Source organism: Hypomesus nipponensis, chromosome 17 (genome assembly GCF_054491055.1).
Source record: "Hypomesus nipponensis isolate SF chromosome 17, ASM5449105v1, whole genome shotgun sequence".
NCBI lineage: Eukaryota > Metazoa > Chordata > Actinopteri > Osmeriformes > Osmeridae > Hypomesus > Hypomesus nipponensis.
In genome coordinates, this window is record NC_140377.1 from 22,107,501 (window position 1) to 22,134,186 (window position 26,686).

The 26,686-nt window shown below is 53.1% G+C and overlaps 1 protein-coding gene across 2 annotated transcripts in view; it reads left to right on the plus strand.

Moving 5' to 3' along the window:
* The window catches only part of jupb (junction plakoglobin b), a 41,768-nt gene extending 15,641 nt beyond the window's left edge, over positions 1 to 26,127 (plus strand). For both annotated transcript variants that reach the window (XM_084677422.1, XM_084677423.1), the window contains exons 2-17: positions 8,470 to 8,524; positions 8,857 to 9,018; positions 9,593 to 9,846; positions 10,028 to 10,266; positions 11,543 to 11,744; positions 12,768 to 12,912; positions 13,271 to 13,374; positions 14,264 to 14,383; positions 15,361 to 15,579; positions 19,622 to 19,774; positions 20,151 to 20,270; positions 20,618 to 20,768; positions 21,377 to 21,498; positions 22,103 to 22,145; positions 24,230 to 24,401; positions 24,705 to 26,127. In XM_084677422.1, the coding sequence (XP_084533548.1) occupies positions 8,509 to 8,524; positions 8,857 to 9,018; positions 9,593 to 9,846; positions 10,028 to 10,266; positions 11,543 to 11,744; positions 12,768 to 12,912; positions 13,271 to 13,374; positions 14,264 to 14,383; positions 15,361 to 15,579; positions 19,622 to 19,774; positions 20,151 to 20,270; positions 20,618 to 20,768; positions 21,377 to 21,498; positions 22,103 to 22,145; positions 24,230 to 24,366 (2,187 nt within the window). In that variant the 5' untranslated portion in view covers positions 8,470 to 8,508 and the 3' untranslated portion in view covers positions 24,367 to 24,401; positions 24,705 to 26,127. The remainder of the gene's footprint in view (positions 1 to 8,469; positions 8,525 to 8,856; positions 9,019 to 9,592; positions 9,847 to 10,027; positions 10,267 to 11,542; positions 11,745 to 12,767; positions 12,913 to 13,270; positions 13,375 to 14,263; positions 14,384 to 15,360; positions 15,580 to 19,621; positions 19,775 to 20,150; positions 20,271 to 20,617; positions 20,769 to 21,376; positions 21,499 to 22,102; positions 22,146 to 24,229; positions 24,402 to 24,704) is intronic.
* Positions 26,128 to 26,686: the final 559 nt, after the last annotated feature.

A 26,686-nucleotide genomic window follows, 5' to 3' on the forward strand; every position in this document is an offset into this window, starting at 1 on the left:
GGCCTCCCCTCCTGGTCTCCCCTCCTGGCCTCCCCTCCTGGCCTCCCCCCCTGGCCTCCCCTCCTGGCCTCCCCTCCTGGCCTCCCCCCCTGGCCTCCCCTCCTGGCCTCCCCTCCTGGTCTCCCCTCCTGGCCTCCCCTCCTGGCCTCCCCCCCTGGCCTCCCCTCCTGGCCTCCCCCCCTGGTCTCATGTGTGTCTCCTCTAAGGGCCTCCCAGTGTCACTGTACTCCAACACACAGCTAACATAAGACCATCCCATAGTAGTTTCTTCTTGTCATGACACCATTGTCGTGGCCCGGGCTGACAGTCAGATGCGATCGTGCCTTGCAGGCGTGATGATATGCTCGTCCTCTCCCAGACACACCGAGTCCACGCCTCTCTTCTTATCATCGCTCATCATCCTTTTATCGCTCTTTCATCCTTTGTTCATCATCCCTCATTCATCCTTTGAGTCGGGTCGGTTTATGGTTATTGGTATCGGTTATTGGTATCTATATCTAAAAAATATGTTTCTTAATTGTATTCATATTTTGTATTTGTTCATTTGTTTATTGCTTGTTGTGGTTTAAATTGACTTCTTTAAGTTTTACAGAATGTTTACAGAATGCTGCTGGATGCTCCCTGCACTTTTAATGTTGTTGTTATTAGTATTTATATTCATGTTGTTATTATAAACAGTTCTCAGAATTAAAGATATGGTTAAAGAGAGGGGAGAGTGATGGTCTCATAGCAGCCCCAGCAGACTGTCATGTCTCAGGCACCACCACCTCCTTTCTCTCTCTCTCCATCCCTCCTTCTCTCCACCCCTCCCTCTCTCTCTCTCTCCATCATCCCTCCCTCTCTCTCTCCATCCCTCCCTCTCTCTCTCCATCATCCCTCCCTCTCTCTCTCCATCCCTCCCTCTCTCTCTCCATCTGCCCTCTCTCTCTCCATCCCTCGCCCCCCCAGCTCAGCACCACTAATAGCTGAGGATTATCCAGACTGCAGATGAAAAGACTTTCATTTCCCACTGAGGCGTGAACGCGCGTGTGTGTGTGTGTGTGTGTGTGTGTGTGTGTGTGTGTGAGAGAGAGAGAGAGAGAGAGAGAGAGAGGAAAGAGAGAAATGTTGGAGGAAGTAATTGTATGGCATTGTGATTCTTCCTGTGTAGGAGAATACAGCTAGGGCTTCTGTGTGTGTGTGTGTGTGTCTATGTGTGTGTGCATGGCTTGGGTCAAGGCTGTGTGTTGTGACCTAGCTGTTGTGTGCTGTAGCCAGCCTACTCTGCCAGCCTTCCCTCCTCATACCTCATTTTCCAACAAGGCAGCGTTGACATCAAAGGCCCTCCTTACTCCTCAGCCCAGCCTCAGTCGCCTGGATCCTGTCCTCCTAAGGGTTAGATGTTTTTGAAGTCAATGATAGTAGGATTCCTCTCTTTCAATTATCCTCCATGTGTGGGTGTCTCTCCTCAGACGTTTCGCCCGTTTGAAGTGAGAATTTGTCGCCCGCTTCAAAGCCACGCGTCGCAAAGTGTCTTCAAATTGAGCGACCAGCCTCCGGCTTCTTTGAAAGTCGCTGGAACGCGGGTAAAAAGCTCTTCTTTCTCTGCCTAAGTAGTCCACAGGGCCTGTTCTGAGTGACGGTCAGGACTCCCTTAAGTCTCATGTGAACAAGAAGGTTCTTGAGTCGTTACTCGGCTCCATTATAAAGCCGCTCTTCTCGGCGCTGTCTTCAGACTTGACTGTCGCGGGTAGACTGGAGAATCTTCCGGATGGATGGAGCTGTGGCGTGTTATCGGTCCTCTGAGGTGACAGCCGTTGTGTCAGACAGGAAGACTCGGCGGTAGGTCATCAACACTTTATTGACGTTGCCATGACGACGGTCTTGGCCTGGCGGTTCTGCTGGAGCCGGCTTCCTGCCGCAACTAACGGAGACGCCACTGTGTCGCCACCCATCCTGCATGTTCTAGATGTTTCCCTGCTCCAACACACCTGATTCCAATGAACGGGTCGTTATCTGGCTCTGCAGAAGCCTGGTGACGACCAGTCATTAGAATCAGGTGTGTTGGATCAGGGAAACATCTAGAACGTGCAGGACAGGGGGGGCCTGAAGACCAGGGGTGGAAGGTACAGAGACCGAGGGTGGAGGCTGGGGTGGTGGAGGCGACAGGTTAGGGTTAGGCTCAGAGGAGACAAACACGTCCTTGTCTCCTTTGTCCCTATGTCCTCTCCCTTTTGTTTAGGGTATCTTCAGAACACACTAATTGGGTGCTTGCGAACGCAAACACGAGCTGATCCGCTCACTTGTGTCAGACCCTGACTCGCTCGTCCTTCCAGTCAGATTGTCGCACCAGACAGATTGTTTTTTTTTTTTTTTTTTTTAAGGATTCAAACTGCGTAGCCAGACGTCTGAAAGTCATTTCAAACTGTCGGAAGACATCAGCGTCCGACGAGGCCAGTGTCTGGTGACATTCGGGGCATCAAGAGGGCTGACAGTCTGCCTGTCTGCTAACTGCCCCCCCTCTCCAGCCTGTGCGCTAAGCTTGTAATCACCACATCCATCTTCATAAGCACACTGCTTACATCATTTCTGCTAACGATCACTTGCCTTCCTGCAGTGATCAATCTTTATGGATTGATGATAATTCATATCAGATAATCTCGCCGGCGGTTTGGACGGCTGCGTGGAAACATTTACAGCTGCTGCGGAAACGTGTTTTCGTTTTTTTTTTCCCGTCCACCTGAGAGATGTTTCTCTCCGTGAATGTCTTGAATGCTAAGTGGATGTAGGCCACTGAAGCTGGTGGAGATTCAGGCTGGCCATGAGGCTGTGAGGGGGGGAAGGCTGTCCATGAGGCTATGAGGGGGGAAGGCTGTCCATGAGGCTGTGAGGGGGGGAAGGCTGGCCATGAGGCTATGAGGGGGGGAAGGCTGTCCATGAGGCTGTGAGGGGGGGAAAGAGAAAGAGAGAGAGAGCTGTGGGCTGTGTTGTTCACCTGATCTTTTTCAGAACAGTTCCGTCTTCCTGAGCAGGCACGCCAGGGACAGATAAGGGCTCGGCTCAGGAGAGAGGGGTGAGAGAGGGATGAGAGAGGGGTGAGAGAGGGGTGAGAGAGGGATGAGAGAGGGATGAGAGAGGGGTGAGAGAGGGATGAGAGAGGAGTGAGAGAGGGATGAGAGAGGGATGAGAGAGGGATGAGAGAGGGGTGAGAGAGGGGTGAGAGAGGGATGAGAGAGGGATGAGAGAGGGGTGAGAGAGGGATGAGAGAGGGATGAGAGAGGGGTGAGAGAGGGGTGGGAGAGGGATGAGAGAGGGGTGAGAGAGGGATGAGAGAGGGATGAGAGAGGGTGAGAGAGGGGTGAGAGAGGGATGAGAGAGGGATGAGAGAGGGATGGAGGTGTGGAAGAGGTAGATATACTGTACACTGTGGAGGTTTTCAGCTTGACTCAGCAGTACTAAGGTTGCCTGCCTGCCTGCCTGCCTGCCTGCCTGCCTGCCTGCCTGCCTGCCTGCCTGCCTGCCTGCCCGCCTGCCTGCCTGCCCGCCCGCCTGCCTGCTTGCCTGCCTGCCTGCCTGCCTGCCTGCCTGCCTGCCTGCCTGCCTGCCTGCCCGCCTGCCTGCCATTCTGTCTGCCATTCTGTCTGTCTGCCTGTCTGTCTGCCTGACTATCTGCCTGTCTACCTGTGTCTGTTTGTCTGAGCCCAGCCTGTATTAAATCACTGTAATCATCAGCATTCACCCCGCCTGTTATTAACCTGCGCCGAGTTGCCATGGTATCGCAGTAGTCTTTTTGTCAGTGTTCTCTGAGGAAGCACTGTCTGTAAATAAGGAACATCAAAACAGCACAGAAGAAACACAAACAGACAGATAGACCTCATTAGTAACCATGTAGCAGCAAAACCTTGACTGAGCGCTGGGTGGGATGGGAGGAGAGCGTTCGGCCCTGAGAGGGGGGGAGATAGTTTAGCTGGATGGGTCTCATCTCATCCTGTCCAAAACTGTGACCAGGACGCTGTTCTAACGGCTTGCCAGAGGAAATGTTCGAGTCCTAAGTCTAACCCTAACCCTAACTCAAACCGCAAACCTAACATGACAAGCCATGCAGGGACCCCTGGTCCCAGTTTTGGCCAGAAGAACAGCAGCCAGGATAGTGATGCTTCTCTGCAGGAGGAACTGCTGGTGGCATCACATTCCGGGAGGTTCTGCGGTGCAGTGTGTTGTGCCAAATGCAGAGGCTGGGGATGTAGGACCGAAGAGTTCACTCAGTCTGAACCTGCTGATGAGTCACACACCTGGGAGGCTGACAACACACACACAGGTTACAGCACACACACACACACACACACACACAGGTTACAACACACACACACACACACACGGTCCAGCACACACACACACACACACGGTCCAGCACACACACACACACACGGTCCAGCACACACACACACACACACACGGTCCAGCACACACACCCACGTGGCCCTTGTCCCAGGGGCTCTGGGGTCAGATAGAAGCAGACAGACCTGCTGGTGTAGCAGTGTCACCTGGTGCTGTGCCTCTCACAAACATGCTGCTCTTATACCAGCCCTGACAGCTGGAGAGAGAGACGGGGATCAGAACTGGCTCTGAGAGAGAGAGAGAGAGAGAGAGAGAGAGAGAGAGAGAGAGAGAGAGAGAGAGAGAGAGAGAGAGAGAGAGAGAGAGAGAGAGAGAGAGAGAGAGAGAGAGAGAGAGAGAGAGAGAGAGAGAGAGAGAGAGAGAGAGAGAGAGAGAGAGAGAGAGAGAGAGAGAGAGAGAGAGAGAGAGAGAGAGAGAGAGAGAGAGAGAGAGAGAGAGAGAGAGAGAGAGAGAGAGACAGAGAGACAGAGAGACAGAGAGAGAGAGAGAGGTATTGAAACAGTGAATGGGGGAGACTGGAAGAAAACTTTGAAGTTAACTGTATTAGTTGACTGTGACCTTCAACAGGACAATATAGCCACAACAAAACCTCCTCTCTTCCTCTCTGTTTTACTGGCTGTGCCATGGGGACTATTTTGGACACTTGACCTATCCTGCTACTCAAGACCCCTTGGACACACATGCATGCACACACACACACACACTCACACACACACGCAGCCAAGACATGTTTAAAAATGCCTGGTCAGAAATGTTCTGATCTTTTCCTTCTCATGAAATACCAAAACGTACAAGTCTGTTGGGGCATTATAAATTACATTCCTCTAGCAAACACCCTGATTCATATGGACCACTCAGACAGTATTCATTAATGAACTGAGTGTCCTAGGAGAGCACTATGCTAATGCTGCTAATGCTGTATTATTTCATTATGTCAGGGTCGGCCAGCAATATCCCATTTTAAATTCCACCACTGAGTTTGAAGTGATTTTTAATGAACTAAATAGCATCTCTGAACACCATTGGCGAGACCAACTTGCTCTTGGGACGTGTGCGTGTGTGTGTGTGTGTGTGCGTGTGTGTGTGTGTGTGAAAAGAAAAAGAGAATGTAAGACTTTCATGGGTCTGATTAATGTACCCTGGACACACGGGCTGTTTGGCATCAAAACATCAACAATTAAAAAAAGCAATTTCCCAGACGCATCATCGCGCACGTCCTCAGGCAACGGAGGGCGAGAAACATTCTAAAAGAAGGGAGATGGGGAGAGAGGGATTGAGTGGGTCGGTAGTCAGGGAGAGGGAGAGAAATACAGTGAGATAGGCCCCCGAGAAAAATAAAACTACTTTTGGTAGTGCTTTTGACAGAAGAACCAGGTGGAGGTTGTATAAAATCCATTCCAGATCCAGCTGGCTGGTTCTAGTCAGTGAAGTAGAAGAGATACGATCTCCAGGGAGAGAATAAAGGAACAAATGAGGAATTGAAAGGGGGAGAGGAAGAGACGGAGGAAAAACTGTCCACAAAGATTACAGTTACAAAAGGTCTCTTGATAGGACAGGCAGTCTTAAGCTGGAAAGCCTTGGCCCAGCAAGCCTTACAAACAATACCCTTCCTCCCCCACCCACCCTCTCTCTCTCTCTCTTCCTGTCTCTCTCTCTCTCTCTGCTCTTCTCAAAGCTTGTTTATGACAGATATCAAAATGTCCTTGTATGAGTTTTGACTTTCTACTTTCACTCTGTTACCTCCTGTCTGACAGGAAGTATTGTCTATCAGTGGGGAGGCGTGGCTTGGTGTCAGTAGTTATGGGAGCATCTGTGGTTGTCACTTGTGGACTTCCTTTATGTGCCTGTCAGTCCTGGGGAATAGCCTTTACGCATTTCAGTTCTGATGACTTAAACGCTTCTTGATCCCATCTTGACAGTCGTGTTGACACCGCGGAAGAAATATCTTCCTTCTCTTTATTAAGTTTGTGATCCTGAGGATCCCGTCCCCCTCCAACCAGTCACTCATTTACACTCTGGTGTTGTCAAGTTTGGATACCTTCAACACACACACACACACACACGACACCACACTGTTTCGTATGGCTTGAATATTCCAAACACAAGTCACACATTGAGCTAACACTGTATACCATTAAAGTGTATTTTTGGCAAACTCCCGATAATTCATGGCAAGAATCCAGTTCTGATGATATCAAAGAGAGGCCCCACAAAGGCCGGCGTAAGGTCCATACTCGTGTTCTCGTGTTCCAGAGTTCTAGAGGGTTCTAATTTATATTATGAATATTTCATGGATTGCATGTTTCTGTTCATGTAACATTACTGGCCCTTTCTCAGCCCTCAAGGTCTTACAGGCTACATCAAGCAGTGGTTGTTCTTATTCAGTGTTAATTGGTGTTTTTTGAAAAACATCTCCACGGCAACAGTTAATTCAGAAACTCTATAGGGTTCTAGATTGTTCTACAGTATTCTGTAAGGTTCTAGAGTGTTCTTTAGTGCTCTAGAGGGTTTTAGAGTGCTGTCATTGATGCTGGTGAAACAGAGAAAGCCCCCCCCACTGCCTCCAGGGATGTTTGGTCTCTAACAGCGGGGGACAGGCCTGTTTCCCAGAATGCATTAGAAGCTAACCCCACGCCCCCACCCCCCACTCCCATCCCACCCCCACCAGTGGGCTAATTATAGTCATGAATTAAGCATTGTTCGTTCTGTGGAGGGAAAAGAAAAACCTTTTCAGCCGATGAGTCTTAGAGCATCTTAAATGTCAGTCTTCTCTTGGTGCTCGCTCTCTTTATGTCTCTTTCTCCCGATGCTCTCTTGCTCTTTCCCTCTATTTCTCTCTCTCTTTATCATTCTCGCTCTCTCTTTCTTCTTCTCTCTTTTTCTCTCTCTCTTTCTCTCTCTCTCTTTCTCTCCCTCTCCCTCTCCCTCTCCCTCTCCCTCTCCCTCTCCCTCTCCCTCTCCCTCTCCCCCTCCCTCTCCCTCTCCCTCTCCCTCTCCCCCTCCCCTCCCTCACTGTGTCTGGTTGTACCATTGGGACGGCAGCAGTTAGATGTCCTATTTAAACCTCCAGGAGGAAGCGGAGGAACTTAACCAACTTGGACTTTATGGGGACACTTAACGTTATATTGGCATTAGGGTGGCATTCTAAACTCAGAGGAGTATCTTGTTTTAGTTAATGCCTTATATTACCGCAATAATATTGGATTACCTCAGAGGGGCACAAACACACACTATGTGACTGAGGCTGCGGCTCCTAAACGTGCAGAAGAACAGCTCTGTGGCTAGTTCTACTGAGGCAGAGGCTGGTGCCTGCACCTGCACGTTATGGGCACAGGTGAGAGTCGTGTGGACCTCTGTGACCAGCAGGGCTGTGTGAACACAGCTTCTCCCTGTGAGCAGCAGGGCTGTGTGTACACAGCTTCTCCCTGTGAGCAGCAGGGCTGTGTGAACACAGCTTCTCCCTGTGAGCAGCAGGGCTGTGTGTACACAGCTTGTCCCTGTGAGCAGCAGGGCTGTGTGAACACAGCTTCTCCCTGTGAGCAGCAGGGCTGTGTGTACACAGCTTCTCCCTGTGAGCAGCAGGGCTGTGTGAACACAGCTTCTCCCTGTGAGCAGCAGGGCTGTGTGTACACAGCTTGTCCCTGTGAGCAGCAGGGCTGTGTGAACACAGCTTCTCCCTGTGAGCAGCAGGGCTGTGTGTACACAGCTTCTCCCTGTGAGCAGCAGGGCTGTGTGAACACAGCTTCTCCCTGTGAGCAGCAGGGCTGTGTGTACACAGCTTTTCCCTGTGAGCAGCAGGGCTGTGTGAACACAGCTTGTCCCTGTGAGCAGCAGGGCTGTGTGTACACAGCTTGTCCCTGTGAGCAGCAGGGCTGTGTGAACACAGCTTCTCCCTGTGAGCAGCAGGGCTGTGTGTACACAGCTTCTGCTGGAGAACTTTCTGCTTGTCAAAGCAGCTTCGGGAACTGGCCTTGTTGTTCTTAATGTGATTCATGGCCTACTTCTCTCTCTCCCTTTCTCTTTCTGTCCACATTTATCTCTCTCTGTCTTTTTCTACCTCTCTCTTTATATCTCTCTACCTCTCTCTCCCAGGTAGTGTTTCGTGAAGGCTGGTGTTGAGACTGGACAGCGATGATGTCCATGCAAAGTAAGTGTCTTCTCTCTGGGTATAGTCTTCAGATCGTCCTACACAAGCTCACAAAGGAGGCCCACTTAGCAGCGCAGGAAGGTGGTGGTTTTCACAGACACATTAAGGATAGTAAGGAGTCGCTTAAGTCGCTAAGTGCTTGTTTTACTTCTCTGTGGGGTTTATCCCTCCCTCCCTCCTTCCCTCCTTCCCTCCTTCCCTCCTTCCCTCCTTCCCTCCTTCCCTCCCTCCCTCCCTCCCTCCCTCCCTCCTTCCCTCCTTCCCTCCTTCCCTCCTTCCCTCCTTCCCTCCCTCCCTCCCTCCCTCCCTCCCTCCTTCCACCTCTCTCTCAGTGAGTGAGGCACAGAGCTCGGTGAAAGTAGCTGAGTGGCAGCAGACGTACTACGCCTCCGACTCGGGCATCCAATCAGGAGCCACAACGATGAGGGACGATGAGAGCACCGAGTACAGCTCCAAGAAGTACCAAGTCACTCCAGCTGTGGACACCCCTGCCGGTGTGTGTGTGTGTGTGCGTTGTCTATTGTACTTTCATCTTTGTGTGTCCACTTTTTTTGTTGTTGCAAAATTCACTCAATTCCACATCTCTCTCTCTCTATCCCACCCTCAACGTTCCATTCCCCCCCCCTCTCTCTCTCTCTCTCTCTCTCTCTCTCTCTCTCTCTCTCTCTCTCTCTCTGCCAACCTCCTCTCCTCCTCCCTCCCTCTCTCTCTCTATCTCTCTCTCTGTGCCACCCTCCTTGTCTCTCTCTCTCTCTGTGCCATCTTCCTCTCTCTCTCTCTGTGCCACCCTCCTTGTCTCTCTCTCTCTATCTCGCTCTCTCTCTGTGCCATCTTCCTCTCTCTCTCTGTGCCACCCTCCTTGTCTCTCTCTCTCTCTCTCTCTCTCTCTCTCTCTCTCTCTCTCTCTCTCTCTCTCTCTCTCTCTCTCTCTCTCTCTCTCTGTGCCATCTTCCTCTCTCTCTCTGTGCCACCCTCCTTGTCTCTCTCTCTCTCCCTCTCTCTCTCTCTCTCTGTGCCATCTTCCTCTCTCTCTCTGTGCCACCCTCCTCTCCTACTCCCTCTTTCCAGACGTGGACTCCCAGTTCTCCCTGACCAGGGCCCAGCGTGTGCGGGCGGCCATGTTCCCAGAGACCCTTGTGGAGGGGGAGGCTGTGCTCTCTGCCCAGGCCGACCCCGCCCAGCAGACCAACGTGCAGCGATTGGCCGAGCCCTCGCAGCTCCTGAAGAACGCCATCGTTCACCTGATCAACTACCAGGACGACGCGGAGCTGGCCACCCGCGCCGTCCCGGAGCTCACCAAGCTGCTGGCCGACGACGACCAGGTGTGTGTGTGTGTGTGTGTGTGTGTGTGGGGGGGGGGGGAGTAAAGACTACGTCTATCATAGTGTCACCCTCAGCAGTGACAGGCCAGGGTAACTGCTGGCGGTGTGGGGACTCCAAGCGTCATTCAACAATAGAACAAACTAACAAAAAAACGATTAAAACAACCCCCTACCCCCCCAGGTGGTCGTCAACAAGGCGGCCATGATCGTCAACCAGCTAACCAGGAAGGAGGCGTCTCGCCGCGTGCTGATGCAGTCGCCCCAGATGGTGGCGGCGGTGGTGCGAGCCATGCAGAGCACGGGGGACATGGAGACGGCCCGCTGTGCGGCCAGCGTGCTCCACAGCCTGTCCCACCAGCGGGAGGGGCTCCTCGCCATCTTCAAGTCAGGGGGGATCCCCGCTCTGGTCCGCATGCTCAGGTGGGGGGGGGGGGGGGGGGGAGGAGGGGGGAGGGGGGAGGCAGGGAGGACTGTGGTGGAGACAAGAGCTCTGGTGCTTGTGATTACATGGTGTGTGTGTGTGAGAGAGAGAGAGAGAGAGAGAGGGAGGGAGGGAGGGAGGGAGGGAGGGAGGGAGGGAGGGAGGGAGGGAGGGAGGGAGGGAGGGAGGGAGGGAGGGAGGGAGGGAGGGAGGGAGGGAGGGGGGGGGGGGGGGGAGGGAGGGAGGGAGGGAGGGAGGGAGGGAGGGAGGGAGGGAGGGAGGGAGGGAGGGAGGGAGGGAGGGAGGGAGGGAGGGAGGGAGGGAGGGAGGGAGGGAGGGAGGGAGGGAGGGAGGGAGGGGGAGAGGATCCCCTCCGGCGTGTCCAGTTGCTGCAGGCTAGTAGATGCACACTCACCCAGACATTATTAGCTGTGAGAGCTGCTGGAGGTGACTGCCCTGGACACGCAGTCCAACCAGGCTCAGGTTTGTTTACACACTGCTCTCCCTCTCCCCTCCTCCTCTCCCCTCCTCCTCTTCTCTCCCTCTCCCCTCCTCCTCTCCCCTCCTCCTCTCCCCTCCTCCTCTCCCTCCCTCTCCCCTTCTCCTCTCCCCTCCTCTCCCTCCCTCTCCCCTCCTCCTCTCCCCTCCTCCTCTCCCTCCCTCTCCCCTCCTCTTCTGCTCTCCCTCTCCCTCCTCCTCTCCCCTCCTCCTCTTCTCTCCCTCTCCCCTCCTCCTCTCCCCTCCTCCTCTCCCCTCCTCCTCTCCCTCCCTCTCCCCTTCTCCTCTCCCCTCCTCTCCCTCCCTCTCCCCTCCTCCTCTCCCCTCCTCCTCTCCCTCCCTCTCCCCTCCTCCTCTCCCCTCCTCCTCTCCCTCTCTCTCCCCTCCTCCTCTCCCCTCCTCCTCTCCCTCCCTCTTCCCTCCTCCTCTCCTCTCCCCTCCTCCTCTCCCCTCCTCCTCTCCCTCCCTCTCCCCTCCTCCTCTCCCCTCCTCCTCTCCCTCCCTCTCCCCTCCTCCTCTCCCTCCCTCTCCTCCTCTCCTCTCCCCTCCTCCTTTCCCCTCCTCCTCTCCCTCCCTCTTTCCTCCCCCTCCCTCTCCCCTCCTCCTCTCCCTCCCTCTCCCCTCCTCCTCTCCCTCTTCTCTCCCCTCCTCCCTCTCCCCTCCTACTCTCCCTCTCCCCTCCTCCTCTCCCCTCCTCCTCTCCCCTCCTCTTCTCTCCCCTCCTCCTCTTCTCTCCCCTCGTCCTCTCCTCTCCTCCTCTCCCCTTCACCCCCCCAGCTCTCCCATGGAGTCGGTGCTGTTCTATGCCATCACCACCCTCCACAACATGCTGCTGCACCAGGAGGGGGCCAAGATGGCGGTGCGCCTGGCCGACGGCCTGCAGAGGATGGTGCCCCTGCTGAAGAAGAGCAACCCCAAGTTCCTGGCCATCACCACCGACTGCCTGCAGCTGCTGTCCTACGGCAACCAGGAGAGCAAGGTGAGGGCCCGGGGCCGGAGGCACAACCTCAGCGGAGAGCAGTGTGTGTGTGTGTGTCTGCGTGTGTGCGTGTGTGTGTGTGCGTGTGTGTCATTAGCAAACCATGACTTTTAAACCTTGGCCCTCTGACTTAAATTACTCGTTGGAAAAAAAACACAAGATACAGCGCGCACAGCATTAAGGCCTATTGTGTTGGTCATCAAGCACTATTTGAGCCAGTCCTTGCGGCACTATTCACGTCATTGTGCACAATGACGTTGCGTTGGTAGCTACAGATTGATTCTGCACAACATTGTAACATATAGGTAGGCTCTCAAAAGCTTTGGTTTACTGCACAAAATTAAATTCTGGTGTAGGTCCTCCTTTGCCGAATATCTCCAACTGCTCATTAAAAGTTAACCTAGAAAACGGCACATAACAAATATGAAACAATGTCCTCCCAGTGGGAACGTTACTCGCAGCTTCACTTGTGAAGTGAACAAACTGGCTAGCTAGTTTATTAGCTTGTCATCGCGTTTCTCCGTTCCCACAGCGGGCGGAGCTTGTCATAAAGTTAGCGTTAACAAGGCCCACCCATTTAGAGGGAAGATATGATTGGTCAATTTTACTGTCAATGGAAATTAGTCTTTCATTTAATTTCTATCAAGCGGCCCTCTGTAAAATTCATAGCTGGACCACCAATCACAGAGCTGCATAGCATTTCCCTCCCAACAACGGAGGCAGCAAAATTCTGATAGGGTGACAAAAGGGGATTTTTTCATTTAACTCTTCACATTCTAACATAAACTGAGTAGAGCAGGATTGAAGGGTTTATTTCAGAAACATTGTCAATTTATGGATTGATAAAATACAATTATAACAGATTATTTTTTAAATATATATTTTTAAAATATATTAGGCCCATCAGAGGTGTGTGTGTGTGTGTGTGCTCGTTCTGTGTGAGGAGAGAGGTGCTGTCTGTGGAAGTCGGGAGTTTTTTGGAGAGGGACTAAAGGGTTTGTGTGTCTGTGTGCTTCCTGTCAGCTGATCATCCTGGCCAATGGGGGCCCAGAGGGGCTGGTGTACATCATGAGGAACTACAACTATGAGAAGCTGCTCTGGACCTCCAGCAGAGTGCTTAAGGTCCTCTCAGTCTGCCCCAGCAACAAGCCTGCCATCGTGGAGGCTGGTGAGGGTCTGTGTGTGTGTGAGAAAGAGAGAGAGAGAGACACAGAGAGAGAGAGAGAGAGAGAGAGAGAGAGAGAGAGAGAGAGAGAGAGACACAGAGAGAGACAGAGAGAGACAGAGAGAGACAGGGAGAGACAGGGAGAGACAGGGAGAGACAGAGAGACAGAGAGACAGAGAGACAGAGAGACAGAGAGAGAGAGAGAGAGAGAGAGAGAGAGAGAGAGAGAGAGAGAGAGAGAGAGAGAGTGTGTGGTCTTGCTGGTGGTATTGAACCAACTAACTTGTGGGAACATTTGTGTGATTTTGTGTGCGTGTGCCCTGTGTGTATGTGTGTTCCCTGCGTGTGTGTGTGTGGTCAGGTGGGATGCAGGCTCTGGGCCATCATCTGACTGGCTGTAGTCAGCGTCTCACCCAGAACTGCCTCTGGACACTCCGCAACCTGTCTGACGCCGCCACCAAACAGGTGAGACCTAACCTCCATACAGGTGAGACCTAACGTCCACACAGGTGAGACCAGCCCTCCATACAGGTGAGACCTAACCTCCATACAGGTGAGACCTAACCTCCATACAGGTGAGACCTAACCTCCATACAGGTGAGACCAGCCCTCCACACAGGTGAGACCAGCCCTCCATACAGGTGAGACCTAACCTCCATACAGGTGAGACCAGCCCTCCATACAGGTGAGACCTAACCTTCATACAGGTGAGACCAGCCCTCCATACAGGTGAGACCTAACCTCCATACAGGTGAGACCAGCCCTCCATACAGGTGAGACCAGCCCTCCATACAGGTGAGACCTAGCCTCCATACAGGTGAGACCAGCACTCCATACAGGTGAGACCAGCACTGACATCATGTCTACTGTGTCTGATGGAAAGAGCAGGAGTTCTGATTGGACTATCAGTGAAGGCTCTGATTGGACTAGACTTGTCTTACTGTCTCTGCATCAGTGAAGGCTCTTGCTGCAGTGAAGTCGTGCTTTGGGCCAAGTGCTTGTGTAATATGCTGTTGTCATCACTTTGTATGTTGCAGTGAATTACTTATCTTTTTCATGAATATGTATGTGTAAATTGATGGGTATAACTATAATGTGTAATGATTGGTATTGATGTTTTCTACTGGGATACACTACATGATGGAGTCCAAGACAAATGTGCCTTTGGGGACAATAACATTTTATCTTCTCTAATCTCCCTTTTCCTGTCCTCTCCTCCTCCTTTTCCTGTCCTGTCCTGTCCTCTCCTCCTCCTTCTCCTCTACTCTCCTCCTCCTCCCCTCTTCTTCCTCTCCTCCCCTCTTCCTCCTCTCCTCCTCCTCTCCTCTCCTCTCCTCCTCTCTTTCGTCTCCAGGAGGGTCTGGATGGGCTTCTGCAGGTGCTGGTGAGCCAACTGGGGTCTGATGATGTCAACATGCTGACCTGCGCCACAGGCATCCTGTCCAACCTCACATGCAACAACTCACGCAACAAGGTTAGCAGCCCCCAGGGTCCCCCAGCCCCCAGGGTCCCCCAGCCCCCAGGGTCACCCAGCCCCCCCAGGGTCCCCCAGCCCCCAGGGTCCCCCAGCCCCCGCAGGGTCCCCCAGCCTCCAGGGTCCCCCAGCCCCCAGGGTCACCCAGCCCCCCCAGGGTCCCCCAGCCCCCAGGGTCCCCCAGCCCCCCCAGGGTCACCCAGCCCCCCAGGGTCACCCAGCCCCCCAGGGTCACCCAGCCCCCCCAGGGTCCCCCAGCCCCCGCAGGGTCACCCAGCCCCCCCAGGGTCCCCCAGCCCCCCCAGGGTCCCCCAGCTCCCCCAGGGTCCCCCAGCCCCCCAGGGTCCCCCAGCTCCCCCAGGGTCCCCCAGCTCCCCCAGGGTCCCCCAGCCCCCCCAGGGTCCCCCAGCCCCCCCAGGGTCCCCCAGCCCCCCCAGGGTCCCCCAGCTCCCCCAGGGTCACCCAGCCCCCAGGGTCTTTTGTTGTTTCCTGTGGGTGGGACAACTTTTGGATGGCATTAAATTAAATTGTTTCCATTAAAAGTGTGGGTGGGAGGGAGGGGGGACTGATTTGCCGTTTTCGAAAACGGGGTTTGACGCGTTTCTCCAGTGTGTAATGAAATCTCTGCACCTGTGCAGAATGTATTTATAAAGCCCTTTTCAAAGCAGCCAATGCTGAACAAGGGATTCCATATACATTTAGTCATTTAGCAGACACACTTATCCAGAGCGACTTACAGTAGGTACAGGGACATTCCCCCCGAGGCAAGTAGGGTGAATTGCCTTGCCCAAGGACACAACGTCATTTGGCACGGATGGTAATAGAACCAACCACCTTCTGATTAATAGCCCGACTCCCTAACCGCTCAGCCATCTGACCCCCCAAAGTGCTATACAAAGTTACTGGGTGACTAGAAGTGAATGACTGAAGAATGAATGATTGAAGAGGTGCATGTGTGTTGTGTGCGCCCCGCCCAGACGCTGGTGACCCAGTGCGGCGGCGTGGAGGCCCTGATCCACGCCGTGCTCCGGGCCGGGGAGAAGGAAGATGTGGCTGAGCCGGCCGTCTGCGCCCTGCGCCACCTCACCTCCCGACACCAGGACGCAGAGCTGGCCCAGAATGCAGTGCGGCTGCACTACGGGATCCCCGCCATCGTCAAGCTGCTGGGGCAGCCCCACTACTGGCCCGTTGTCAAGGTGAGGGGTCAGGGCTTACCCCACTACTGGCTAAGTGTTAAGGTCAGGGGTCAGGGCTTACCCCACTACTGGCTAAGCGTTAAGGTCAGGGGTCAGGGCTTACCCCACTACTGGCTAAGTGTTAAGGTCAGGGGTCAGGGCTTGCCCCACTACTGGCTAAGTGTTAAGGTCAGGGGTCAGGGCTTACCCCACTACTGGCTAAGTGTTAAGGTCAGGGGTCAGGGCTTACCCCACTACTGGCTAAGTGTTAAGGTCAGGGGTCACAGCTTGCCCCACTACTGGCTAAGTGTTAAGGTCAGGGGTCAGGGCTTACCCCACTACTGGCTAAGTGTTAAGGTCAGGGGTCACAGCTTGCCCCACTACTGGCTAAGTGTTAAGGTCAGGGGTCAGGGCTTGCCCCACTACCGGCTAAGTGTTAAGGTCAGGGGTCAGGGCTTGCCCCACTACTGGCTAAGTGTTAAGGTCAGGGGTCAGGGCTAGCCCCACAATCTTCTAATTAGGAGTCAGGGGTTGAAAGGAAAGAGGGAAGGATTTTGTCAAGGTTGGAAGTGCATACGGGGGTCAGGCAATTAAAGCCCTGTGTTGCTGCGTGACTCAACAGATAAAAGATCATTAAAAACCCTGCTGTGTGCAGACTGCTTGTAGCGGAGCCATTTATCTGGCTGGCTGCTGTTTTGTTTACCAGTCTGCTTGGCTGATTCTGTGTTGTGTGTGGATGCGTGGCCTCCGTCTCTCTTTTGTCTGTGTGGGTTCATGTTGGGTCTGACCAGCAGATCTGCATCTGTAATCGCCCCTCATTCATCTCCTGGTGTTTCATAGCGGCCAGGCAATTATCAACTCTGCATGCGTTGCCGCAGTACAATGGCAGGAAGCGTTCCCTGCCCTTGAACGGGACTTTTAAACAGCAACGTTTAAGTTGTGGCAACAATACCTCTTTGAAGGCAGTGTAGATGGGGCTGCTGTTCTCTGGGCTGTGTTGATATCAGCGGGGAGGGGGGGTGAGGGGGGGCGGGGGGGGGCGGGGGGGGGCGGGGGTGGAGGGGTGGCGGGGGTGTTGATATCAGTGGGTGGGGGGGGGGTGATCGCTATGGGAGATGTAGCGCTGGATACCGCCTTGCTCCCAGAGGCGCCGAGCAGAACTCCCATAATTCATAGCTCTGGAGACACTCCCGCTGTGACAACTCCCCCTGGCTCCTCCTGGCTCACTCTGGGAGGGGGAGGGGGAGGGGAGGGGGGAGGGAGGGAGTCAGAGAGAGGGAGGGGAGGGGGGAGGGAGTCAGGGAGAGAGGGAGTCAGAGAGAGGAGAGCGAGAAAAAGAGAGGGAGGGAAAGAGAGAGATGGAGAGATAGGCAGTAAGAGAAAGAGAGAGAGGGAGTTCTAAAGAAAAGTGATAAGGAGAGTGTGACAGAGCCAGAGAGTGAGAGAGAGAGGGGTGGAAGGAGAAATTGAAAGGCAGTGATCTCAGGCCGTCAGCACGCCTCCCTCCCAACGTCCCAGAGAGAGAAGTGATAGCATCGTCTGGTCTCATGCCAGCAACACATCCACGGCTAGATGGGAACTATTGTCAAGAGGCCTGTGTGTGTGTGTGTGTGTGTGTTTTGTATTTGTATTCTCCTTCCTCAAGCCCTCATGTATGTCGCAATGTGTACAATAGATGGACGCTTGTCATTTGCCGGTGAACAAGGTTACATGTGCTTGTGAGCCTGGCTGTGTGGAAGCCGGGCTTGGCTGTGTGGAAGCCGGGCTTGGCTGTGTGGAAGCCGGGCTTGGCTGTGTGGAAGCCGGGCTTGGCTGTGAGAGCCGTGGTCCAAGGAGCTGGCTGCTGACTCCACCCCCGTGCAGAGCAGCTGTCAGGCCTGGCCCAGAGCAGGGAGGGTCCCCCAGCCCTCAGCTGCCAGAACAAACCCAGCATGCATTTGGAGCTCCAGGCCAACAGCTTGGAAAGAGAGCGGTGGATGATGTAGGAGGAGGAGGATGGTTTATTGGCCAGACCGCATGATAGAACTACCAATACTTACATCCTGACTATGTGTTGACACAGTCAGGATGTCATCTTGTTTGGCCAGTGTGAATACTGATTGTGTCCTTCTAGTCTTCCTGTGACTGAGCTGAGGGTGACCCTTCCTCCCCCTCCTCCTCCTCACCTTCCTCCTCCTCCTCACAACCCTCCTCTCCCCCTCTTTCTCCTCTCCCCCTCCTCCTCCTCACCTTCCTCCTCCTCCTCATAACCCTCCTCTCCCCCTCTTCCTCCTCTCCCCCTCCTCCTCCTCACCTTCCTCCTCCTCCTCCTCACAACCCTCCTCTCCCCCTCTTCCTCCTCTCCCCCTCTTCCTCCTCTCCCCCTCCTCCTCCCTCTGATGGTGACTGTCTTTCTGATCTGCTCCCCTCCCCCACACAGCACGCCTAACTTCATACCAATCGGATCAGAACACTTCACTGAGCCAGCCTGTGTGTGTGTGCGCGCGCAGTGTATTGCCAGCTCTGTCATTTTCATGGGCACTGATCCACAAGATTGGCCCGTTATTTTCGGCCCGCCGGCCGCTGTGTCTGTCAGCCGCTCTGATAACAGCACCTGTGCCCTTGTCCTCATCCCTCCTGTCCTCATCCCTGCTGCCCTCATCCCTGCTGCCCTCATCCCTGCTCTCTTCATCCCTGCTGCCCTCATCCCTGCTGTCCTCATCCCTCCTGTCCTCATCCCTGCTGCCCTCATCCCTGCTGCCCTCATCCCTGCTGTCTTCATCCCTGCTGCCCTCATCCCAGCTGCCCTCATCCCTGCTGTCTTCATCCCTGCTGTCCTCATCCCTGCTATCCTCATCCCTCCTGTCCTCATCCCTGCTGCCCTCATCCCTGCTGCCCTCATCCCTGCTGTCTTCATCCCTGCTGCCCTCATCCCAGCTGCCCTCATCCCTGCGGCCCTCATCCCTACTGCCCTTATCCCTGCTGCCCTCATCCCCGCTGTCCTCATCCCTGCTGTCCTCATCCCTCCTGTCCTCATCCCTGCTGCCCTCATCCCTGCTGCCCTCATCCCTGCTGCCCTCATCCCTGCTGTCCTCATCCCTGCTGCCCTCATCCCTGCTGCCCTCATCCCTGCTGCCCTCATCCCTGCTGCCCTCATCCATGCTGCCCTCATCCCTGCAGAGAGCTGAGAGAGGTTGCTGTGTGTCTGAAGGGCCTGGTCAGGGATTCACATGGTCTCAGTGGAGCGTGAGAGCTGTGGAGAGATGACATGATGTCATAAGTCCTGCTGTTTTGAAGGCCTCCTGCTGACTACCTGACCACCACACACACACACACACACACACGCGCACACACACACACACGCACACCAGGCTCCTGGAGGTAACTAGCTCGTTTTGGCTGCCTCTGAGTCCCAGAACAGGACAGGAGACAGTCTACACCAGCATGTTTGGTCTCTCCCACACGCCCACACGCCCACACGCCCACATGCCCACATGCCCCGATTCTAAACACGGATGAAGGGATGTGCAGACACACACAGTCTGTTGCTGCATCTGAGTCTCTTGTGCTCTCCTCCATCAGCCAGGCATCTCTGCAGCAAGCTAAGCCTAATCACTCTGTTCCGCTTGGTAAATCTCATCCCGCCTGAGCAAGAAAATATGTGAACACACTCATATGCATATCAGCACATGCTGAGAGAGGGGAGCGGGAGGGAGAGTGAGAGGTGGGGGGAGGGAGGGGGGAGTGAGAGGCTGGGGGGAGAAAGAGAGGGAGGGAGAGAGAGAAAGAGAGTGTGTGTGTGTTTGTGTGCGTGTGTGAAATGTAAGCCCACCATTTCCTCACAAAGACACACGGAAAGCCAGGATGCTCTTGGTTAACGATGTGTAAAGCATAATGTGATGGAAAATAGACTTTATATAAGACGTTTCTAGAGTAATGGTGGGGTTGGAGGATAAACGAGTGGAAAAGGAAGGAAATAGACTGAGAAGAGATGAAGGAGAGAAAAAACAGGAAGTCTGGTCCTTTAAAAGGTCCCATTCTAGCCAATCATCTGAATGATCCCGCCCCCTCCTCCGTTCTGCAGGCTACGGTTGGTCTGATCCGTAACCTGGCGCTGTGTCCAGCCAATCAGGCTCCGCTGAGGGACGCTGGAGCCATCCCCCGATTGGTCAACCTGCTGCTGAAGGCTCACCAGGACACTCAAAGACACGCCTCCACTGCCCAGCAGACCTATCAGGTGACAGTCTCGGAGACACGCCTCTATTGCCCAGCAGACCTATCAGGTGACAGTATCAGTGACACGCCTCTATTGCCCAACACTACTGATCTGTCAACAGTGGGGTGGATGTGTGTCCCATTTCAATGCTGCATCCTGATAGGTTGCCATGCAGGAGCTGTGAAACAATTGCGTTTTGATTGGTCGTCGTATGCTTCCATAAGGACCCAGAGGTTAAGCTTTTTGGAATCAAACCCGGTTCATTGGGATCGCTTCGTAAACGAATGTCCAGTCTGTAAAGATACAATAGTGTAAACACACTATCTTCAGATAGTGTTCTACTCTCTGGCCCACGCTGACACACACACACACTCAGTAGCTGTGTGTGTGTTCCCAGGATGGTGTGCGTATGGAGGAGATTGTGGAGGGCTGCACAGGAGCCCTGCACATCCTGGCTCGAGAGCCCGTGAACAGGGGAGACATCGCCAGCATGCAAACCATCCCTCTGTTTGTACAGGTAGGACTCACCTTTCAGATTGCTGGGTGAGCGTGTGTGAGTGTGTGTGAGTGGTCTTGTTGTTGTAAATGTCCTCAAGTAAAGTGAAACAGAAAAAATGTGACCTTGTGGGGCCCCATAACTTCAAATGCTTTTTTTCTGTGGGTTTTGGGGTTAGTGTTAGGGTTATGATTACAACTACAATACAACAATACAATGATTAATTTCAGGGTTAAGGTTAGTGGTTAGTGGTTAAGGTTAGGAGTTAAGGTTAGAGAAAAAGTGAATGGTCGGGCCCCTCGAGTATAGAATAACAAAGCGTGTGTGTGTGTGTGGCCTCTCATCTGTGTGTGTGTGTGTGTGTCCAGCTGCTGTACTCGTACGTGGAGAACGTGAAGCGCGTGTCTGCGGGCGTGCTTTGTGAGCTGGCTCTGGACAAACAGTCGGCTGAGATGATCGACGCCGAGGGCGCCTCCGCCCCCCTTATGGAGCTGCTGCACTCCAACAACGAAGGCATCGGTCAGTCACACACACACACTCACACACACACAACGCACTCACACACACTCACCACCGAGGGCATAAGGCTCTGTCGAATGTTCAAAATCCAGGCTAAAACTCCACTTGTTGTCTTTGATTTTCTAGGTGTTTTAGATGAGTGTTTGTGTCAGATGTTGTCTCTGTGTTTGTGTTCTGTGTAAATCTCCATTCTCTTTCCTTTTACTGTGGAAAGAGCTTTGGCAGCCGTAGATTATTTTTTATTGGGCTGCACAAACACACTGACTGGACTGGAGTTAATCAGTGTCTCACCTCTCTCCGCACCTCTCCATTCTCTCACAATATAATCAGATATTGTCAATTAGCGTACTGGCAACTCATAATTTATGTCAGGGAATGACAAACTGCCTTTAACTATCTCCCCCACCCTGCTGTCTCTCCCTTCTCCACACACTCTCCCTCCCCCTCCCTCCCTCCCTCCCCCTCCCTCCCTCCCTCCCTCCCTCCCTCCCTCCCTCCCTCCCTCCCTCCCTCCCTCCCTCCCTCCCTCCCTCCCTCCCCCCCTCTCTCTCTCTCTTTCTCTCTCTCTCCCTCCCTAACCCTCTCTCTGTCTCTCTCCATCTCTCCAGCCACCTACGCTGCTGCGGTGCTGTTCCGTATCTCGGAGGATAAGAGTTCAGACTACAGGAAGCGTGTGTCTGTGGAGCTCACCCACTCCCTCTTCAAACACGACCCGGCTGCCTGGGAGATGGTGAGACCGGCTGGGACCAACAGCCAGGCTGGGAGGAAGGGCTCAGCCCTGGGACCCAGCTCTGGGACCCAGCTCTGGGACCTCAGAGACAGTGGCACCCCCACGTCACAGGGGTGGCTGGGGGGGCGGGGGGATTTCATGAATTCTATCATGCTGTTGAAGTATATAGGCTTGTTGAAAACAATCAAAATGAGAGTTACATACAGATGTACTGTGGTTTCTTATTCCAAGAAGTCGTTTCTTCAACTTGAGGGTCATTGACACAGTAGGAACCAGGAGAGGAGATGAGGAGAGAAAATTGGTGAAAGTAATGTCTCTCTCTATTTCTCTCTCCTGTCCATCTCTATTTCTCTCTCTCCCTGTGTCTCTCTCTCTCTCTGTCTCTCTCTCTCTCTCTCTCTCTCTCTCTCTCTCTCTCTCTCTCTGTGTCTCTCTCTCTCTGTGTCTCTCTCTCTGTGTCTCTCTCTCTCTGTGTCTCTCTCTCTGTGTCTCTCTCTCTGTGTCTCTCTCTCTCTCTCTCTGTCTCTCTCTCCTCTCTCTCTCTCTCTCTCTCTCTCTCTCTCTCTCTCTCTCTCTCTCTCTCTCTCTCTCTCTCTCTCTTTAGGCCCACAATGCTGTGTCTCTGGATCCAGGGTATTTGACTGATGGTGAGTATAAAAACATAATCTTGTCTGTCCTGATGATAAACTGTTCAAGCCGTTTTGTCCTGGGTTATTAACCCAGTGTACACTCCAGGGCAACCCTAAACACAGCCCCACCAACTCCCAGGACGCACACACCTACACTGCACCCTGCTGCATGCCTGGCTGCAGGGCTGCAGGGCTGGCTGCAGGGCTGCGGGGCTGCAGGGCTGTGTGCAGGGCTGCAGGGCTGTGTGCAGGGCTGCAGGGCTGTGTGCAGGGCTGTGTGCAGGGCTGTGTGCAGGGCTGCGGGGCTGCAGGGCTGTGTGCAGGGCTGTGTGCAGGGCTGTGTGCAGGGCTGTGTGCAGGGCTGCGGGGCTGCAGGCCTGTGTGCAGGGCTGCAGGGCTGCAGGGCTGTGTGCAGGGCTGCGGGGCTGCAGGGCTGTGTGCAGGCCTGTGTGCAGGGCTGCGGGGCTGCAGGGCTGTGTGCAGGCCTGTGTGCAGGGCTGCGGGGCTGCAGGGCTGTGTGCAGGCCTGTGTGCACGGCTGCAGGGCTGCGGGGCTGCGGGGCTGCAGGGCTGTGTGCAGGGCTGTGTGTATCAGTAGTGGAGCTGGGTCTCGTCCTTGTCTCAGCAGGGTCTCTGTTGCCCTGCTCAGCCCAGGTACACACCCCTGCTGCTGCTGTAATAGACTTGGCCCTGTAGTGGCACTCCAGCAGAGAGCTGGGGGAGTGTGTGTGGGGGTGTTTGTCTGTGGTGGTGGTGGTGGGAAGGGAGTGTGTGTGGGGGGGGGGGGGGGGGTTGGATTTTTCTGCTGTCATACTCCATGGCAGAGGGCAAGTGGAGGGAGGGAGGGAGGGAGGGAGGGAGGGAGGGAGGGAGGGAAGGAGGGAGGGAGGGAGGGAGGGAGGGAGGGAGGGAGGGAGGGAGGGAGGGAGGGAGGGAGGGAGGGAGGGAGGGAGGGAGGGAGGGAGGGAGGGAGGGTACTGTGAGCTGCCATCAGGAATGGTGTTGGATTCACAGAGGTCTCTATCTATTTCCCCTCGGGTCACATTTCCATGTCATTTCCATTTCCATTAACTGGCCATCTATCACAGTCACACACTCTTTCTCCCTCTCCCCCTCTCCCCCTCTCCCCCTCTCCCCCTCTCCCCCTCTCCCCCCTCCCTCTCCTCCTCTCCCTCTCCTTCTCTCTCTCTCTCTCGTCCGCCACACACACACACTGCTGAGCTAACGGGCTCTCGTTGTCTCAGTCTAGAGCTAACAGTCTCTCCGCTTCTTTCTTGTAACACTCTCTTTATGACAGTTCTCTACTCTCTGCCCATCCCTCACTCTCCTTTCTCTCCTCTCTCCTCTCCTCTCCTCTCCTGTCTCTCTCTCTCTCTTTCTGCTTGTACTGAGCTTTCCTCCTCCGAGTCTCCTGGCAGTGTAGCCCTCCGACACTATCAAATGAAAATCAACACTTTTGTCAACCTTTTTACTGCATTCTTTCCACATTTCCTTTTCATTACCTTTGTGTGCGCATACTTAGGATACATCCCTTCGCCTTTTATTTCCAATGAATGTGCTCATCTGTCCATGAGTAAGCGGATGAAGTGTGTGTTGTGTTTGTACATTTACATTTAGTCATTTAGCAGACCCTCTTATCCAGAGCGACTTACAGTAAGTAAAGGGACATTCCCCCAGAGGCAAGTAGGGTGAAGTGTCTTGCCCAAGGACACAACGTCATTTGACACAGCCGGGAATCGAACCAACAACCTTCTGATTAATAGTCCGACTCCCTCACCGCTACCAGTAGTGTGTGTTGTGTGTGTAGTTTGTGTTTGCGTAGTCTGGGTTGTGTGTTTGCATTGTGTGTACATAACAGACAGACATATACACTCCAACACACACACAAACACTATCCTCGTTCAGTATTGAGGTCATATAACAGAGGTCAGCTGCAGGGAGGCAGGTTTTTCTCTCTACGTTTGATCGTTTGTCGATGTTATTGATTTTTTTTTAAATCAAAGCTTCTTTTCTGTGTGTGCCTGTGTGTGTCTGTGTGTGTGTGTCTGTGTGTGTATTTGTGTGTGTGTGTTTCTGTGTGTGTGTGTGTGTGTGTGGTTCCAGACTTGGATGGAGTGTACCCGGCCTATGGCTACTCAGACCTGCCCCTGGACGCCCTGCCCCTGGACCCAGAGCTGCATGAGCAGTACATGCCTGACATGACCTACGACCCCCGGCAGCCCTACCCCGAACCTCTCTAACACACCGGCCTGGTCTGGAGGAAACACACACACAGGTTTGTTCTTCTATCCTAGTGGGGACCGAACATTCACTCCCGTTCAAAGTTGTGTCATCTCTAACCCGTAACCCAAACCTTAACCCTGAAAGTGATTCTATACCCTAACCTTAAGCCCCCTTAAATTCCACTGGAAAAAGTATTTGACGTTTAGGTGTCCAGGAAAGGGCCCCACAAGGTCAAGCTTTTCATGTTTCACTATACTTGTGAGGACATTTGGTCAAGGCCATAGTGTATTAATCACACATGATTAAAATGTCGGGGTGTGTTTATGTATTTTACTTTGTGTTTCTACATCACAAGACCACAATGAAGAGGCACATGATTGATATGAAGACCAAGGAGTGATGTGAAGGAGGATTTCATCTAAAAGGGATCCCTGGTTTCAGGGGTAGATGGTGGGCAACGGGGACTGTTATCAAGAAAACAACAATGTTCCACAAAAAAAAAGAAATCTTTCTTTGCTATCGTTAATGTTTGGACGGGGGGTCATCGAGCTTTAACTTTTAGATGCAGTGATATTGACGCGTCCTCGCATATTTACAGTGCATATTTTCGGGTTTTTTCACGTGTGATTTTTGCATGGCGGTATGCATAGCCACGACATTCCTCAAGAGTACCTATTAACAGGAATCTGAGGAGAGGTGTTGGTCATGTGACCGGTTGTTCCTTGTTCTGCCTCTGAGAAACAGGAGCAGTAGGTCACTTCCCCTTCTTGTTCCTAAACGTAACTAGACTACAACCCCCAGAGACACTGGACTACAACCCTCAGACACTGACTGGACTACAACCCCCAGAGACACTGACTGGACTACAACCCTCAGAGACACTGGACTACAACCCTCAGACACTGACTGGACTACAACCCCCAGAGACACTGACTGGACTACAACCCTCAGAGACACTGGACTACAACCCTCAGAGACACTGACTGGACTACAACCCCCAGAGACACTGACTGGACTACAACCCTCAGAGACACTGGACTATAACCCCCAGAGACACTGACTGGACTACAACCCCCAGAGACACTGACTGGACTACAACCCCCAGAGACACTGACTGGACTACAACCCTCAGAGACACTGACTGGACTACAACCCCCAGAGATCCTGAACAACAGCCTCCAGGATCCCTTTGGACTTCAGACAATGTCACACGCAGAAACAGCTTACATGCTTCATGGACTAAAACCACATAACCAGTGCTTGACCATAACGCCCCCCAACCTTCTCACAGCAACTACAATTGACGTCCCCCCAATGTTATGTACATTGTTACGGATGAGGTGTTTTTAATCAGTGTGTGTATTTCTGGGGGAGGGTTTGGGAGGAGGTTGAACTGTTAAAGTGTATGCTCCTGTGGAACAGTCCAGGGATGTGTACCAAAGAGATTTATTTTGTGAGGATAATCATGTAGCTCTGTTTGTTTTCTATTTTGATGGGTGGGAATCGTAGGGAGGGTTCAGGGGGTGGGAGGGTGGTATTAATAGTGAGCCTGTTAGTCGAGTGTGTATGTTACACCCACCCTACTGCACATTCCAACGTCAAGCTGAGGGGAGAAATGGAAGAGAATCGAGGGATTAGACGGGAGGAGAGATCCAGAGGCCTGAGATATGTGTGAAGCATTTGAATGAAGGGGGAAATTAACACAATGAATATGCATTTTTACAGAACATTTTTAGTTTGAAACCTTTTTTAAATAAATAAACAAACTATATTAACAATCTGTCTGGTGTTGTGTACTGTGGTTTAATGAGACTAGTGGGCCTAGACTCCCGTATAATGTCCAAGACAGCCTTATGCAGTTAGGTGGAACACTTCTAGACTAGAACAGGACTCTTAATTCCTGCTGATTCAAGGTTAAAGCTTATATCATAAAAGGCTTGGGTAGAAGTTACTTTTTAAATAACAATGAGACAGTGACAAATGTCTTCAGTGTGGTTTCCCAGGTCACGCAGTCTCTGCAGAGGCGCAAGGATGTCATTGAAGTGTTCATATACTGCCATCTTGTGGTTTCGTTAGTAACTGACCGTAGGCATTATATGCAGAGTGAATCATTTCCCATCCATTCAGATCAATCAATTATTTAGAAATCTGTTTATCGAAATGCAATTTATTGATCCCACAGAAGTCCCACAGCCGAAGCACAAAGCGGATGATCTCCTACACACAATGTAGATGTCTGCACAACTTTATCGAGGAGCTGTAGGAAAATGTGTATGCAGCACAACAAATAATACAACATTACAGTTCTTTGACATTGTTCTAAAAACACTGTCTTAT